Genomic DNA, 18,109 nt, shown 5'->3' with positions numbered 1-18,109 from the left:
AGACAAGCTGCTTTATAGCTTTCAAAGCTGAGTCATGCATGTTGTCGATTCTGTTTGATGCTCCTGATTGTTTTCTGTGAGGGAGGGCAGGTCCTGGGACAATGAGCTCCTCCCTTCCTCCATCCCCTCCCCCAGCCCTCACCATTCCCTCTGTCTGCTCCCCTTCTCACCCCAACCCAGCCCTGAGGAAATGAGGGCACTGCCGGGTGTCTGTGGACTTGATCCTCCCAGGATTAAGCCCTTCCCACCACCCACATCCTACTCCTTTCTCTGTGGTTGAGAAAACGCCTGCCCCGTACCTGGCCCCCTGGCTAAAACAGCTAGGATGGGGTCAAAGGGCATCGGGATTTTGACTTCAGTACTGGAGGCCGGAGGGTTGCGCCAGGGTCAGCTTTTATGCCTTTGTTCAACACAGCAAGCATACATTACCCAGCAGAACTCTGCCAGATATGGGAAAACCTGTGGCCTATGCTCTGTAGGAGGCTACAGTCTGGGGGAAGGAGTGAATGACAGCCTGGGACAGGGGGCGCAATATCAAGGCACTGGGCTCTGCACCCAGGGGAGGAAGGAGAAAGCTGCCAGGCATGGGTCAGAGAAGGCTTTGTGTGGGGCTACGTCCTGGAACATGAGTAGGCATGAGCCAAGAGGAGAGAGAGCAGGGTGGGTCAGGTCATCCACCATGTTATGAGGACTCTAAAATCCTTGAACCAGTGGGAGGGGATGAGAATTAGGGTTCATCTGGGGACTGGGGATGAGGAAGGAATGGGTGACCAGACTGGAGATGCAGGCATATGCCACCTCAGAGACTGCCTGTGTGCTCAACTCAGCATACCCTGTGTGCCTGTGGGTATGGGGACAAAATTCCCCCAACGCCTGCTTCTGGCTTTGTGCCATTGCATTTTCTTTAGGCAGATGTTCTTAGCTGTCACTGCACTGACTTCTAAAGCCACCCCAGCCTCCATGAGTGAACGTCCACGCCTTCTCCCCTCCAGTCTGTGAGGAGGAGCCCCACCCCCTTTCCTCCAGCAATTCCTACACATGGCCTCCAGGCCTTTTCAGCACCATTGCCTCACCAGGAATGTTCTTCGCCCTTCTTCACTTGGTTCATTCCTATGCATTCTGCAAAACTTCATCTGCCACACTTTTCTGACCTGTCCCCTCCCAGGCTGGTGAGGCAGAGCAGAGCATCCTGTCTGTCTCCCTGTGGAAGGAACGGGAGGTGCCCACTGGTCACCTAATGCATTGCACAGTGACTACCTGTGGGATTTGGTGACTATTGCAGAGACAAATATTGAAGGACCCTGAAGTGCCTGCCTGTCCCTCCACCCTGACCTCTCTGTGGCTTCTTTTGCTGCATGTCTGGCTGGGTGCAGTGTCCCATTACTTGATGGTTCCTCGTTGGCGTCTGCTTTCCTAGTCCTCCCTGGATGCCTTTTCTATTGCACCTACTAAACCAGTGGGCTGTGCTGTCTTTCACTCAGTGACACTTCTGGCTGAGAAGTCATTAGTAACGCGCCACCCCCTATCATCACAGTCAGTAGGGCCTAAAGCTGGCCCTGTGTTTGGTCCAACCCACCTTCCACTTTGCCTCTCATGACTGATCCTTGATTTATGTCCAGGTGTCCTCAAGCCCACACCCTGATAGCTGACCCTCTGTCAGACTGTGCCTCTTACAAAAGGCCCTTCTCTTATCCTCTCTCAGGCCAACACCTGTCCTACTTCCACTCACTGACCTTCCCTGACCACTCCAGGTAATAACTACTCCCCGTCTTCAGAACCCCTCCACACCACTCATTGGGCAGATAATTTCATGTTCTCCATGGGGTCATTCTGTGTTCCTCTGTGTGCATGGTGCCTGTCACAGAGCAGGGGTGCAACAATATTTGTTGACTGAGTGTGCAAATGTAATCTCTTTCTCCTGGCAAAGTTTCCTGAAGGTAGAGGCCATGTACTCTCTACTGCACAGCTGACTTTATGCCCAAAGCTAGTCTACCAGATATATTTGTGTATTGGCAGCTTAAAACCACCAGTCTGGTACCAGCCCCTTTAAGTGGATTGACCATACGCAGATGCACACACACACACACACACACACACACACACACACACGAGACATAGTTGTTTTGTTTTTAACCTCAATTATAAGACCCAGAAGCTCTTTGGAAATCATCAAGAGAACTCTCTGTGATGACGGAAATGTTTTATATCGGCTCTATCCTATATGGCAGCCACTAGACACACATAGCCATTGAGCACTTGAAATGTGGCCAGTGTGATTGAGGAACTGGATTTGTAATTGCATTTAATTTAAATTAATTTAAATGTATGTAGCCCCATGAAGCTAGTGGCTGCCATTGTGGACAGGCAGTTCCGGACCACTCCCAGTTCACCTGCTGTAACTTCTGCCCCTCACTGTCTCCCCTCCAGACCCCTTCCAGCACTGCTTGAGGCGCCCTCTACCTGTGCCTACCTCTCTTGTCTGCCAGTTTGATTTGGACTTGTTTTTGCCACCTCAGCCCCATGCTCTTGTCAAACATGTGTTTGGCCTCTGGCCAAACAGAGCCTGGGCGGAAAACAGAGTGCCGCTTCTGCTTGGCTTCCCCATCAGGGAGGGGAGTTGAAGTGACAGCCTCCTGACCGCTTAGAAATGTGGAGGATGCATCATGTTCTGGACATGGCTGGCCATATGAATGACATCTTTTCTTTCTTTGAACCATCTCCACCTGCTTTTATGGACATCCCCCCGCCGCCCCCCAGCCCCCGCCATGGGCAGGGCAGAGTAGGATGTTGACATATGACTAGCTCTTGGGAATAAGGCCATGGAAGTAAGGCAGACACATGGGGTGATTTCATCAGCCTTATTATCCTTAGATAACTGGTTATCTTAGGCTATCCTTAGATAAGTTATTATCCCTAGATAAAATGAAGCCCATTTTAATAGAAAATGAAACAGACAAGATGATGACATCCTTTGTATGTTTACTATAATACAGCAAAATTTTCCAGACCAGAGCCAATGTCCACGGCTCTAGGTACACCCCTTCCAAGCAATGCAAAGGACATCTCCAATCATGACATTTAAGACAGTTCTTTATTTCTCTGACAGTGACTTCTTGAAGTGCACATATAATAAATAAATAGAAAATATATCTTTGTTCATGGTGATGCCTACAAGAAATGTTTACATACAAACACTCTATACATCTAACTCCCGAAAAAGGACCAGCTATTTCGGCAACAGAAAAAAGACAAGCATTTCAGAGGAGCGTTGCTTTCCTTAAAGACCGAACTCACTTAAGTCTTACACACAGAAATAATGAGAACAATTTCCTAAGCAATAAGAAAATTTGTGCTACCAAGAAAATGCCTAGATATTGGCTCTTGGTGAATGGTTTAGGAAAGAAAGTTTTAGGTACAGATCCTGTATGGTGAAACATATGTACAACTCTGAGAACTTTCAAATAGATATCTTTTTTAAATGAACTGAGCCAAAGACATTCAACATTCCTGGCCACCTGAAAGTGATCACATCCTAAGTGGTTCACAGTGTGAGACCCTTGCATTAAAAGAGTGAAAACTCAACAAAACCGTGGACAAGAAGGACATGAGGTCATTTTAACTCTCCTTTCCATCACCGCTAATCTCCCTGGAAGAGGTCCTTCCTGTGAGTCTGGCCTTTGAAGCAGCCATATCTTTAAAAGCAGAGCCCTATGGTCACCTCCCAGCAGCTGAAAGATGTTTGGTGGGAAAGACCTCCCTGGCAGTTGACTCCCACCTGGGGAATGGACTCTTGGACCGAGTCTCATGGGTGCAGTTGGGTGGAGGGAGCCAGGCAGGCCCTCTTTGAAGGAAAGTTTGTGGTTGGGGCAGGAAAGGGGATAAACGTAGTTCATCACAAGACCCAGGGAGACCCCAGTGCCTCATGTGAGATTATAAACCACAGATAGAGTTCTCCCTCTTACAGGAGCTCTTTGGGCTCTCTCTAAGGTAGGCCAGGGAGAGAGCAGGGCATTAAGCAGCAGCCGAAAGGGACTGGGGTGGACCCAATAGCTGTTCAGACACCCAAGATCAGTCAAAATGGCTCACCAGAAACATGGCAGGCCCTACTCCCTCTGCTGGGCCTCACCTGTAGAGCTACAGAGACAGGAGAGCTAGGTAGCACCAATGGGGAGTTGGCATCTACTGTGCACCCAGGCTGGGCTGACAGGTAGTGAACAAAGTGAAGGCCACAGGGACCGCCAACACGAAGGGGAGGGCAGGTTTGTGTGCGCTGGGAGCAGGAGGGAAGAGAGTGGCTAGCTGTCATTCTACTCTAGTCATTTCCTTTCCTTCGAGGGGACTTGTCCCCATTTCCAGAAGCTACTTCAGGAGTGCCTGGGCACTCAGGGGCCAGTTGTTGAGGCAATGTGGTGTGGCAGCAAGGGCTAGGGTGGGGCTCCCCGGGCCCTCCCCTGGCTATGTGGTTCTTTCCCATCTTGGGGGCTCATTTTCCCCATCTGTTAAAATGAAGGCTTTGGACTAGATATGTTCTATATTTCCAGCTCGGAAATCCCAGACCAAGGGAGTGTGAGCACATCTAGAGTCTCTGGGAGGCCCCCGTGCTCAGTTCCCTGGATGAAGAGCAAATGAGGCCCCAAGGCAGGAACTCACTTCTGTGGACCTCACTCCACCCTCTCAGAATCAGAGGCGGGGCTGCCTGGACACCAGATTCCTCTGTGCTCATAAGCAGCAAAGCCCATTTCTCCCTTCTGACCACACTTCTCCATCATGAGTGGGCCAGAGAGGCATGGGCAAACGGCGACCCTGCAGTCACCAGCTTCAGCAGGCAGCGGCAGGGAGGGCTGAATCCCTGAGCCATTCCAGAGACTGCCTCATCTCCCCCCAGCAAATGCCCCCAGCCTTCATTCCTGCAAGCAAGAAGCCTTCCTGAGCCTCCCCTCTGAAATGGCACTGGTCTCCATTTTACCTCTCTGTGATTTCTCTGCCTGGCATTGCAGTGCACATGGACCTGACTGCCTGTCCCATTGGACTGCAGGCCCCTCGAGCTAGGCGTTAGTTCTCACCTCTCCATCCCGTGTGCCCTGGGCACCGAGCATCATGGATATCAGTGGAAAGGAATGTTTTCCTCCACTGTTGGGTTCCAGGTACCATGTGAAATGCAGCAGACTTCTGGAATCTCAGAACAAAAAGGGCCTTTGAGAGTCATCTAGTCCAAGTCCCAGCCTGCTGCCCGAAGTCTCCTGAAAGGTGGACACGGCCAGAGGCAGGGCTTGCCTCTTCCCCAAGGGTAGCCAGTTCCACCCCAGGTCCTAATCCTGTCAGGCTGGCTCTTGCTTACCGGAGTAAAGATTTCCTTAAGGCCAAGGCTCTTTTTCCTACATTTACCACCCTCACTTGTCTGCCGAAGACCATGGGGATCTGTGAATGACCAGCCCTCCAGGCTACCTCCTAACTGGGTCAGGGCTCCTGCCAAAGTGGATCTTTGCTGTCAGCACAACCCAGGTCTCCTGATATGGTCCCCAAATCCCCACTGAAGAGGCACAGATAGGAGAGAAGCACCCAAGAGGCTGCAGGAAAGTGAATGTTTCCAGCATTGGCCAGCACCGCCCCAGGGGCTCCAGGTAGACACTTGAGTAGGGGCAGGCGGCAGCACCAGCATCTCTGATATCTTTCCCTTGGCCCATCAGGGCTGAAACGCGGCCTTCCCAGGCAGCTGCTGGCAGGGACGGGGGGACCCAGCCATCCCCCACTGGTCTGCTGCCAAGAGTCACCGTCATAGTCTACCACGAGGTGGCACCAGGCGGCAGCTGTCCTCACAACTTCTTCTTCTTCACCACAGGGATAGGCACAACTTGGAAGATTTTGGCTTTGTGATCCTCAGTGTCCAGAGTCACCCAGATGGGCCGGAAGCTGCCTTTGAAGCCAACGAATGCCATTTGCTCTGAAAAGCAATGATGAGTCTCCTGAGCAAAAGCCCTATGAGAGGACGGCTTCCCCACCCCGTTCCAGGGCTCCCCATCGCCAGTCCCCCACCCCTACCAGGCACCCCCCAGCCACACTGCACTGTGGCCCCTTGGGAAGAGCTCTGGGCTCAGCTACTGATGGTGCCTGACATGCATTTGTATGGGGCAGGCAGGGTCTCACCTGAGCCTCAATGCCACCTAGGCAGGGTGATGGCTTTGCTTTTGACAGGGGAGCCATGCACAGCAGGAAATGGGGCAAATTGTAAGGGAGGAGACCTCCTAGGAACCTGCCTACCTTCGAACTGCCCCTAGGACCACCAGCAAGTCCCTGCCCCTCTCTGAAGCCTAGTGTTCCCATCCATCAGACGATGGCATTGATCTACAAGATCTCCTCCCCCACCCTATCACTCTGTGGCTTTAGAAGGAGTTCTGAGAGGTGAAGGAATTTGACCAAGAGTGTGTAGTAAATGGTGCAGCCCACATTAGAACTCTAACCCCCTGAACCCCACACAGCACTCCCCATCTTGCAGTTCAGAGCTTGAGCATCCAAGGGGCATGGGAATCCACATCTATACTCAGCCCATCCTGGCAGGCAACATGCATTTATCACCACCGGGAAAGTCCCATTCAACTTAGGTCACCTTACATACATCAACTTTTGGCAACCGGGATCTTAATTTAAAAGACAGAGGCTCCAAAATGATTCCAGGACTGGGCTGGAAAGGATACTTCTCTTTTCCTTATGTTCTCCTTTGGCTGGTTTGAAGGGTTTGCATTGCTTCTGATTTTTCTTATCGCCCCATATGATGGGCTTCTGATTTTGATATTTTCCATAGTGAGGATGGTGTATAACTAAGAAGCCCAGCTTTGAGTTAGGAAGATTAGGATCCAAGTCCTAACCTTAAACAAGTGGCTTGGCTGTTAAATTCTTGGTGTCCTCATCTTAAATGGAAATAATAGTACCTGGTGTACAGGTTATTAATGAGTAAGTGAGATAATTATAACATGTTCTGCAAAGTGCAAGGCTGAACATTAAACAGAACCACAATGATCATTATCATTATTGCCCATGGAGCTGCTCTACCGCCCACACAACCTCTCTGAGGACTCTCCCTGCACCTAGTTTTTGTGATATAATGGTTGTCATGCTGATAGGTCCCTCCTGGATGGCTTGTTCCAGCACAGCCTGCAAACCTGTGCTAGGCTTCACCACCAAAGAGCTGCCTGGCCTTGGACAAACCATGTAGGTTCTCTGGGCTTCTAGTTTTCTTTTCATCTACCTATCTCAGAGGAACAAATAAGAGTTTTGCAAGCTGCAAAGGACTACACAAAAGCTGGAATGTTGAAGAAGATGCAGGACCCCTGGCCAGTCTGAATAGCAGGAATTGGGTAGGAGGGTGAGGCTAAGCTACTTTTCTTAAATGATGCTTTTGTTGAATAAAGGGCCACTTTCCAAGCAAATGAGTGAACAACTCTAGCAATTTTCTTTCAGTGGCTGGTAGCAAGTTATAATAAATTTGCTGCAGTGCGGGGGTGGTAAACAGGTGGCATCTTGCCCATCCATTCCAGTAGACCACTAGTTGTGTGGGGGATTCTGAGGTTGTACCCAAGTTTAGTACAAAGCATGTTCTCAACTCAGCAAAAGACGACAGCAACCTCCATGCCAGGCATTTGCCTTCTCTGGTTTGGGGGTCAATTTAAACCCCAGTTCAAACCCTTACCTTTCAACTTGAGACCCCTGTCTGCCCCAAGCTTTTCCAGCACTCTGGTCCATGGGCCTCTGGAGACATATCTTCCCTTTGATACCATGAGCACTATGGAACTGTGAGAGAAGAAAACAATTAGACCAGAGAGAGGGCAAACTGGGGCAAGTGGGCATGGGGAGGGATGTTGGGTTGTGCGTGGTGGGACTGGAGTTAGCAGTGCCCAGAGGCCTGGCCAGGGATTCAGGAAAGGGCAGCCTCTCCTGTGTTCTGAGCTGATGGGCTCTTTCCATGTGGTGACGAACATCCTGAGCTCCCTCCCACACATCTGGCCACAGTTGATGCCCACGGCCTTCTCCAAGCCTGGACTCAGCTCACCACATTTATATGTCTCTCTCCAAACAGAGGAGAGGCTGTAAACAGAGCACGCCATGCCAGGGCTCGGCACACAGTAGGACTTCAATATGCATCTCTTCCCTTGAACGTTCTCAGCCCTGGTTAGGTAAGACCACATAGAAATGTGGTGACAGAGGAAGGAAGGAGGAAGGGATGAGAGAGACAGGAGGTGAGGGAAGAAGGAGGGGGGCATCTGTCAAATCATAAAACCATCCAGGGGCTCCTGTAGATCCTGAAGGTTCTAGAAACCAGCTCCATTTGGCATCCCTTGGAATTTCATTAGAACCACAGAATTCCTCCACTGCAGACTCTCTGAATCAGAATCTGCGTTTTTACAAGATCTGCAGGAGATCGTATATACATTAAAGCTCTAGAAGCCCCATGCTAGAAGATTTCTCTTGGAGCCCATCTTTCTTTTGCTGTCTTCTTTCGATGGACACAGACTTAGTACAGTCCAGAGCCAGCTTCCTCTGAGCTGCAGGAAGAGCATGGCCAGATTTGAAGTCTTTCTGGGGAGAACACCATGTCGTTACCATGATGCTCGGGTTGTATCAAGAGCTCAGATTGACCTCTTATGTTCATGTCACCTCTCTCTCTGGTCAGGCAAGACAGGGCTATTGCTTCTATTTTGCAAATGGGGAGATTGAAGCAAATAGTTACCAAGTATCTCAGAGGACCTGCCAAAGGGAAATGTGCTTGAAAGAGGCAGAGGTTTGGAGCAATGTGTGTGCCCAGCCTGAAGGTCCCAACTTGCAAAAGTTCAACTTGGGAATAAGGAGTGTCTATCTCCTGCCTCGGGGTGTATTCAGTCCAAAGTGCTGGGAAAATAGCCTTCACAGTGGCAGACTCAGCATGCTGGGCCAGACAGGAGGAAGTGAGCACCTCCCTTGGGAATAGAAATGGGGCAGAAGCTCAATGGGGCATCCAGTTCGTATCTCAAAGGAACTCTGTAACCACAGACCACAGTCCAGACATGGAAAAACTGTATAGGATTCTGGAATCTGTTGTTACCCCTATTTGTGTCCCACTGGGAGCAGCAGGAAAGATCTTAAGATGCAAAGGGCTTGTGTGAAATAAGGATAGATAGGAAGGGAGCTGGGGCTGCCTCAGGCCCTTGAGGAAGGCTGGAGAGTGAGGCCCAAAGGGTTGGTAGGGTGAGGCCCCTTAAGGAGAGAGGGCTCATCGCTAACACATCCTCCACTCTAGATTCAGGATCTGTTCTCTGGAGGATATTTCTGCATTGTTTCATTTCAGAACAAAAGCTAATGGTCCCTTGTTGGAGCTCAACCTTCCTACTTATGGGACTCAAATGTAGGTCCTGCCCTCCTGATGGGGACCTAGGTTAGCTCACATGAGCGGGACAGAGAGACAGGCTTCTTTTGTCCCCACCGCCTCCCACTGACGCCCAGAAGCCTGCTTGTGTTGGGCACACTTCTTTGCCTGGTATGCCATCCTCGTGGCCTCAAAGCCCGTGCACCAGCCAGCACGGAGTCTCCCACAGAGTGGCAGGGCACAGGCAGCTCCCAGAAGCCATGCTAGACGTTTACGGTGTGAGCAGCTGCCCTCTTCCCTCCCCAGAACCCTGGGGCCAGTAGTGGCCTGCTGGATGGGGTAGGAAGGGTGGGCCAGGCTAGGCAAGGCCCGTAGCCACAGTAGGACAGGACCTGCCTTGCCTCATTCCCTGCTGCTTTCCAGGAGGTTAGAGAGGGGTCTAGTGGTACCAATGCCTGCCTGGGTACCCAGCACCAGCCCAGGGAGTGGCCCATTCCAGTAAGGGCTTCCCCCAGAGAGTTGCTGCTGCTCGGGCTGGAAGGAGCCTTGCACACAGTTCCAAACAGAGTAGCACTGCAGTCTAGTTTCTTGTTCCAAGCTTCTGCATCCTCTTCTTCCATTTCAAAAGAAAATCCTCTGCCCAAAACGGCATGATCTCGAGATAATAACTATTTTTCCTAATTTGGTCAACCTTGTCCTTCTGTCTGAATCTGCATATGAAAAATAGAATGCGGAAGGAGCATCTGATGGGGGAATGAGGGAGGGAGTAAATGTGGTTAAGCAAAATCTCATTATCCAAAATCTCACCAGGTACCCAGTTCACATCGTGCCCCTCATGGAGTCAGCATCTGGGAAGTACATTTGCTTTCATTCAATAACTATTAATGTTTACTAAGCACCTACTATGTAGCAGGTACCACATGAAGTGCTTAGACTTTCCACCAGGTTGTGGCTCCTGAGTGAACTGTACACTCACTTAACTAGCCATGTTCTGTGCTAGAAATGCAAAGGGAAGTTAGACACGGCCCCAACATTGAGAAGGCCACACTCTTCATGGGGCAACAGATGTGTCCACCAGACCTATTGTGAGTAGTGCTTTAGCAGAGGTAGAACTTTTTTTTTTTTTTTTGAGATGGAGTCTTGCTCTGTCACCCAGGCTGGAGTGCAGTGGCACAATCTTGGCTCACTGTAACCTCCGCCTCCTGGGTTCAAGTGATTCTCCTGCCTCAGCCTCCCGAGTAGCTGGGACTACAGGTGCGCACCACCACACCCAGCTAAGTTTTTTGTATTTTTAGTAGAGACGGGGTTTCACCATAGTGGCCAAGCTGATCTCAAACTCCCGACCTCGTGATCTGCCCACCTCGGCCTCCCAAAGTGCTGGGATTATAGGTGTAAGCCACTGTGCCCAGCTGAGATAGAACTTTTGGGTTGGATGGGAAAAGACCTCACCAAGGAGGCAATGTGGGGAGACTTGTAAGGTATTGGGGAATTACCAAAGATTGCTAAGGAGAGGGGACACAGGTTTTCCCTACATTTAAGAAGTTTAAACCAGCAGCCAATATGGAAGATGGGTTGGAGTTGGGGCAACTGGAAGAGGGAGGCCCGTTAGGAGACTATGCCAACAGTGCTGGTGATGACCAGCAAAGGCCTGGGCAGAGCAGCAGAAGAGAGGATGCTGTGGAGGGAACCAGCAGGCGAGCAGTAATGCAGGTGGAATTGATAGTGTGTGGAGGAAAGAAAGAGGAGTCAAACAGAATGCCCAGATTCTGGCCTAGCTATCAGGATGGACTGTGATGATTTCATCAAAACTGAAGAAGTAGCTGGTTTGGGAGGTTAAACATTTTAAAAGGCTGAGAATTCAGTTCCATACAAGACGTCCAGGTGACATTGTCCAAGTAGCAGTTGGATTGGAATGTCGGGTGCTTAGGAAGGAGATCCAGGCTGGAGATAGTAGCCACCAGCACTTGGATAGTATTGAAGGTGTGGGAGGGGATGAGATCATGCCGGGAGTGTAGTGAAGAGGGCCAGGGCAACCTTCCCATGTGTAGCGGGGCTGTCCCGCCTGCCTCTGCCTGACCTACATTCACAGCAGCCCGGCTCCAACACCAGAGTCCACAGGCAAGGACACTCTCGTCCAACACCCATGATTTGTGGGCAGGCTGTAGAGACTGCCTGAGCTTTTCCAGACTGATCTGTGATGAGGGCCTTTGTGCGAGGGAGGGGGCCCTTGCCCAGGGGTCTGCTGTGCCAGCAGCCAATTCCAGAAGCAGAGGCACAGACTCACTTGTCAGGGATGGTCGCCACATAGTTGAAAAGCTGCCACGGTATGCCCTGCAGAATGGAGTTCCTGAAGCTCATGTGGCTCACCATGCGCCCTTGGCTCCCGTCAATCACCACCACCTGGATGCCATCCTCCGAGCTGGGGTACTTCTTCCCATCCACCTGCAGAGTCAGAGCAATCCAGGTGTGAGGCTGGGTGCCAAAGCCCCAAGATTCTCCTGCCCTGGTGGTTCCCAAGCAGTCCCTGAAGGCAGAAGTTGCCTATGCAGCTGTTCAAAGCATAAACTCCATTATCCACTTAACTCTTTGTAGCCCTCAGTAGTGGGTCAAATAGTGGCCCTGCAAAAGATACGTTCACCCGGAACCTGTGAAAGTGGACTTATCTGGAAATACAATCTTTGCAGATGGAATTAAGTTAAAGATTTTTTGATGAAACCATCTGGATTTTTAGGGTGGGCCCTAAATTCAAAGATAGGTGCCTTTGTAAAAAAAAAAAAAAAAGGCAGGAGGAGAGGTGAGACGCAGACACTCAGGAGAAAAGTCCACATAAAGACAGAGATTAAAGTGTCTGCAAGCCGAGGAGTGTGCAGGAGTGCCGGCAGCCACCAGAAGCGAGAAGAGGCATAGAACAGGTTCCCCGCCCCTAGCCCCCGAAGGAAACCACTGCTGCCAACACCTTGCTCTTGAACTTCTGGCCTCCTGAACTGTGAGAATAACTTTCTCTTGTTTAATGCAAACCACCCAGTTTGTAGGAATTTGTGACAGCAGCTCCAGGACACAGTATCACCTCTCATTGAGCAAACCCTAATCCTCCAGGGGCCGGAGGCACTTACTTCAATGTAAGCAAAGTCGTTCCAAAGGTGGAAGAAGTGCTGCTTGGAACTCTCCATCTTCACCTCCAAGAAATGGTCCTTTGTTTTCTGGAAAACACATAGAACCCAATGCAATTGTTAGGTTTGGGTGGTCATTCCCCAACTCTTCCTGTATCCCCAGTCACAGGAAATGGTTTGTGGAGCTGAGTGAGGGACCTAACTGGGTCTGGGCCTAACTGGACGGCAAAGGGGTCCAGGCTTGCTGTCAGCCACTCACCAGCTGAGAACCAAGGAGCTTCTTGGGCATTGGCACGTCCACGACAGCCCTCTCGGTGAACTTGGGGTAGGCTGTGGCTGTGCAGTCACTGACGCCTGCGTTCTTTGGGATCAGAGCTTTAATCTTTATCCTCTCACAGCCTTTCATGGAGCAGAAAGCAAACTTCTCTCTCTCGTTCTGAGCTTTCAGCTTCAGGAACAACAGCCTGCACACAAGGAGCATTGCTGGGCATTTGCTTGGGCACTCAAACCTCCCCTTCTCCTCTCACCCACCGAGATATTTACTCTGAGCTGGTCACAGCAGGTTGACCCAGCGGCCTTATAGAATGGAACCATGTCTATCACAGAGTTGTATGTAGTTGGAGAAATAAGGAACAAATGCATTGAAGAAAAAGCTATGAGAATGGCAATTCTATTCTGAGCACGTTTTATGTGCCACGCCGTGCACACATAGTAAATCAACATATCTCATTTAATCCTCAAACAATCCTGTCCAGTAGGTACTATTATCATCCTGAATTCCTGGATGGGAAAATGGTGGCTCAGAGAAGTGAAGTGACTCACCCAGGACCACACAGCTGGGAGGTGACAGAGCCAGCATTTTCCATCCCAGCATGGTGACTGGTGAGGAAATGCTCTGTCTTCCTAACTCAACTTTTCTCCAAACCATAATCTATTCCAAAAATTATTTTATAATTTATTTAAAATAATTATTATTATTGGCCGGGCGCGGTGGCTCAAGCCTGTAATCCCAGCACTTTGGGAGGCCGAGGCGGGCGGATCACAAGGTCAGGAGATCGAGACCACAGTGAAACCCAGTCTCTACTAAAAATACAAAAAAAAATTAGCCGGGCGCGGTGGCGGGCACCTGTAGTCCTAGCTACTCAGGAGGCTGAGGCAGGAGAATGGCCTGAACCCAGGAGGCGGAGCTTGCAGTGAGCCGAGATCGCGCCACTGCACTCCAGCCTGGGCAACAGCGTGAGACTCCGTCTCAAAAAAAAAAAAAATAATAATAATAATAATAATAATAATTATTATTATTATTGTAAAGGAAGCTGACCCAGTGTTAAAGGGAGTCAGATTGTAAGGAAAACACAGTACTCACTTGGGATTCATTATTGTTCTTTTAGTGCAACAAAGCACTCGCAGGCTGAGTCCTGCGTCTGAAACATGGGAAGATAGGATATGGGGTATCTACCACCCATCTTGCTCTAGGGACCAAGCCTTCACTGAGCCCATTCAGACTAGGGAGCTGGGTTTGCACCACAATGCCATCACCTCCAAACCCCTACCACAGAGCTGCTCAGACCAGGGGCACACATTGGACTCACAGAGGGGCCATGGATTGGCTACCCAGTAACCAAGATTCTCACTCTCATGGGACCCAGCAGGTCTTGTCCACCACTGGTTGGTGCTTGAACTAAAAGACCACATGGAGTCGGGGCTGACAACCTTGTTGTGCCCCGTGCCTGCTAAGGAATCGCCAGAGGAAGGCAGTTTGTAGCAAGTAGCTGAAACAAGAGGCCAAGCATGTGTGCGTATGTGTGTGAACATGGGGAGATGGAGAGACACAAGGGGTAGGCAGGCTGTCTCCTTGTTGTTTTCAGCACCTGAGCCCGTGAGGCCCAACTGGGTTTTTAGTTCTTGAAGACCCCTTGGTCTTCTCTCTGTAGCACCTCCACTTAATCTGAGCTTCCTTGAGTGGTTTTATGTTTCAAGCCATCCACATCAAGTGATCTCAGAATAAAGTAGAAACTGACTGTTACAGAGGCCTCGTGCTCAGGGCTGACAGCAGAGCAGCCATATCTGTGCTCCATGCCCGCATGGTGGGGAAGTTGGGGAGGCAGGTGAGCACCCACTTTGAGCAGCTTAGGAGGAAGGCAGTTCAGTGCTGCCCATGGTCACGTCTCCCTGCAGGCTCCCAACATGGTCCAAACCACTCCTGGAACCAAGGCACAGAAATGGGATTGGTCCTGAGGCTTCTGCACAAAACTTAACAGTATTCAAGTTTCTCTGTTGCCATTATATATCAGATTATCTAAATCGGGAGTGACCTAAAAGACCATCCAGCCCGTGGTAGGTAGCAGCTGCCTTCCCTAATCCTGACCTACAACTTGGATGTGTGCAAGCTGGCTGAACTGCAAGGCCCTGGGAGGCACAAAAGCAGCATGGGCCTGGGCACCTGCCAGCCCAGTGCTCAAATCCTCGCTATGACCAGGTAATGTTGCAGAGCAGCGCTATTGATGGCTGTGCACCTTAAATAATATACTTGTTTATTATTTAGTAAGAATCATTATAATAATTCACTGAGGTGGTGTTAAGCAAACTTAGCTATCCAGAACACAGCTACAATCACTTAAGAGTTTTTTTAACCTGGAAAAAATGGCAGCTTATGTATTTCACACTTTGAAACCCCCTCCCTTTCAGCTGACTTATTTTAATTTTACCCCTAATTATAGCAAGCTAGTTGTTAAGTATCCTAGCCCATAGTAGATTATTAGAAGGTAGCTGCTAAAGGCAGGTGCTCTGAATATAAAAAATAACAAATGTATAAGGCAGAAAGATTTTTAAAAGCCCAACAGTTTGCAGTTGTTCTCCACGGGAAACAGACCCCCTATAACCCAACTCCTGGTCCCTAAGGCATCGCCGAATTGAAACACAACGTAATGATCAACAGGCATAGGGCTAAGCTAAGCTACCAACCAAAAAAATGTGCTTAAGGTGACAAGCGGACAAGCCTTAGATTTTTAAGACTTTGATCAAAGAGGTTCAACTTACTTAGTGGAAGTTTCCATTTGAAAATTTCACATCTTTTGAACATTTCAGCTCACGAGCCGAAAAGAAGAAAATCTGCATGGATGGTATCCCAGGGACTTTACCTTATCAACATCTGTTACTTTAATCATAATGTTTCCTAGTGGTATGTGGAGCATATCTCATTCCTCCTCCTCTGGTTTTCATATGGGAGGATTTTCCTAAATACTCCTGGCCCCTGGTCCCTCCCCTCGTCCACTTCTTCCCATGGGAAGAGAGTGTCTCATAATTGGTTGGTTTTGGGTATTTGGCTCAGCCCGTAGAGCAGGGGCACTCTGGTCTGTCTTACATGCTCTGAGGTTTGGGAGCTGGGCCCTATGTGGGGAGCCTGTGCTCAGTGCTACCTGCGGCGGAGAAGGTAAAATTGGGGACGATATTGGGAAGCTCTATTCTCCAACAGCTTTATCATCAATAAAATGGATCGCTTCCTCTTCACCTGCCAGCTTGTCTGCCCCCAACTGGCTTAGCGCTTGTGTGGGGAGAAAGGTATTTTCTATTGCCCTCCCATCCCAACATTGTACTTATACTTTTGATTCTAAATTTTAATTTTCCCTTAATCAAATTGATGGAGCCATAAATAAGACAGATCACCTGTTATCAGTTTCCTTATCATTGGCTTCCATATAAGAATAGAAAACGGGCCATCAAATGATCTTTCACCCTTACTCCTCACAGTTTGCTATCGACATCGCTGTGGAGCTGGCTTGGCATTCTTAAGATATTAGACTAAATTTCTTTTTAAGAGAGGGGATCAAAGAACTCCCAGGAACAGATACTCTGTTTTCATTATATCTCTATTGAATAGAACCTAGTGCAGGTTAGTAAAAGGGTGAGGGGCTTTGAAGACAGACAGATCTAGGTTCAAATCCAGCTGGGTCAAATTTATGCTATGATCTCAGGAAGTCTCTCCTATTTTCCCTGTGCCTTCTTTGCCCATCTCTTTCACTCTCTCTCTCTCTCTCTTTTTTTTTTTTTTTTTTTTTTTTGAGGTAGAGTCTCACTCTGTCACCCAGGCTGGAGTGCAATGACGCAATCTTGGCTCACTGCAACCTCTGCCTCCCAGGTTCAAGCAATTCTCTTGCCTCAGCCTCCTGAGTAGCTGGGATTACAGGCATGCACCACCATGCCCAGATGATTTTTGTATTTTTAGTAAAGATGGGGTTTCACCATGTTGGCCAGGCTGGTCTCGAACTCTTGACCTTGTGATCCACACACCTCGGCCTCCCAAAGTGCTGGGAGGTGTGAGTCACCACACCTGGCTGCCCATCTCTTAATCCTCTGCTCCAAGTGGGTTGTTGTGAAGATTTGAGATAATGTACCATGTTTTCTGGATTCTAAGATTTACTGCCTTCACTTTTTTTTTTTTTTGAAATATGTAAATTCCCTACATGTATATGTATATTTAATAGAGTGTTTATTTTACTTTTAAAGCTTAACAGTTTTAAAAATGTCATTAATGTATGGGACAGCCAGCCTTAGAATCAAAATGCCTAGAAACATGTCTTACATTAATTGGCATTAACTACATGGCTGTTCTCAGACTTATTGGAAAGGCCAAGGGGACAAGATGAGGTCGAGCCACTTTCCTGCAGCCAGGTGGGCACCTGCTCACCCTGAGTCTTCGTCCCAGTAGTAGTGGCTCCTGCCAGGATAGCTCTGCTCCACTTTGTCCATCTGCAAGGTCCTCACAAAGACACCTGTCTTGGACGTTTGCTTCAGCAGGCGATTGTGAACATCCGAGAGGATGGAGAAGGTGGTGCCTCTCGGGTAGCAGAGCCCCACTCGGATCCAGTCGCCCCTAGGATTGGAAGTAGAGTCAGGTTACAAGCAAGGGTGTCCAGGCCACAGGGCCTCTGGAGCATGCCTTGGAGAAACAGACCAAAAAACCTCCACCAAATGACACCTCCACTTTTGTATGGGAAATTTTGAAAGAACATTTGCTGCCATGGCGACTGAGTTGCAGTGTTCAAGGAGCGAGGGAGAGACAATGGCCGCCTGTGAGCAGAGAGTCTGAATGCTTCACTGGTGTGTCTCCAGGGCCAACCCTGGGGGTGCTCCGTATGGAACTTTGGGAAAAAGACATTCTTTTTGTAGTTAAAGAGCACAGGATCCAAAGGACCTAGGCTCAGCCCCTTCTGGGTCCAGCTTGATTGTAGGATCCATTTCATCTCTGCGGTCTCATTTCCCACATCTGATCAATGTCCGTCTCACAGAAATACTGTGACAAGTAAATAATGTGCATAGAAAATACTTGAATCTAAATATAGGAAGCCCTATCTAGATGCCCTCACCCTCATCACTTTATCTCGCAGAACCTCATTTCCCTCTCTGTAGGATGGTAACAACAATACCCAGATATTTTTGCCATCTATCGAGCACTCGCTAATGCCAGGTCCTGGGTGCCCACCATACCTCATCTCCCTAGATCCTCATTGCACTCCTGCACGATAATACTATCCTCAACTCAAAGATCAAGGAGCTCAGGCTCAAGAGGTTACATGCCCTACCCAAGGTCACCCATGCCGGAGCGGGGGCTTGGCCTGTGTCCTTTAATGCTTAACTCCTGGGTGATGTCAGCCCCTCTAGGTACTCC

The 18,109-nt window shown here is 49.3% G+C and overlaps 1 protein-coding gene across 4 annotated transcripts in view; it reads right to left on the bottom strand.

Annotated features, from left to right (window-relative positions):
* Positions 1-3,072: 3,072 nt before the first annotated feature.
* Positions 3,073-18,109, bottom strand: part of CEMIP (cell migration inducing hyaluronidase 1) — a 172,330-nt gene continuing 157,293 nt past the window's right edge. For all 4 annotated transcript variants that reach the window (XM_050798563.1, XM_050798564.1, XM_050798565.1 and 1 more), the window contains 6 exons: positions 17,129-17,314; positions 12,704-12,908; positions 12,448-12,534; positions 11,619-11,776; positions 7,685-7,785; positions 3,073-5,941 (listed from right to left, as the gene is read on the bottom strand). In XM_050798563.1, the coding sequence (XP_050654520.1) occupies positions 5,814-5,941; positions 7,685-7,785; positions 11,619-11,776; positions 12,448-12,534; positions 12,704-12,908; positions 17,129-17,314 (865 nt within the window). In that variant the 3' untranslated portion in view covers positions 3,073-5,813. The remainder of the gene's footprint in view (positions 5,942-7,684; positions 7,786-11,618; positions 11,777-12,447; positions 12,535-12,703; positions 12,909-17,128; positions 17,315-18,109) is intronic.

Source organism: Macaca thibetana, chromosome 7 (genome assembly GCF_024542745.1).
Source record: "Macaca thibetana thibetana isolate TM-01 chromosome 7, ASM2454274v1, whole genome shotgun sequence".
Taxonomy (NCBI): Eukaryota; Metazoa; Chordata; class Mammalia; order Primates; family Cercopithecidae; genus Macaca; species Macaca thibetana.
The sequence above is the reverse complement of the archived record's forward strand: the minus strand, read 5'-3'. Positions and strand labels throughout refer to the sequence as shown.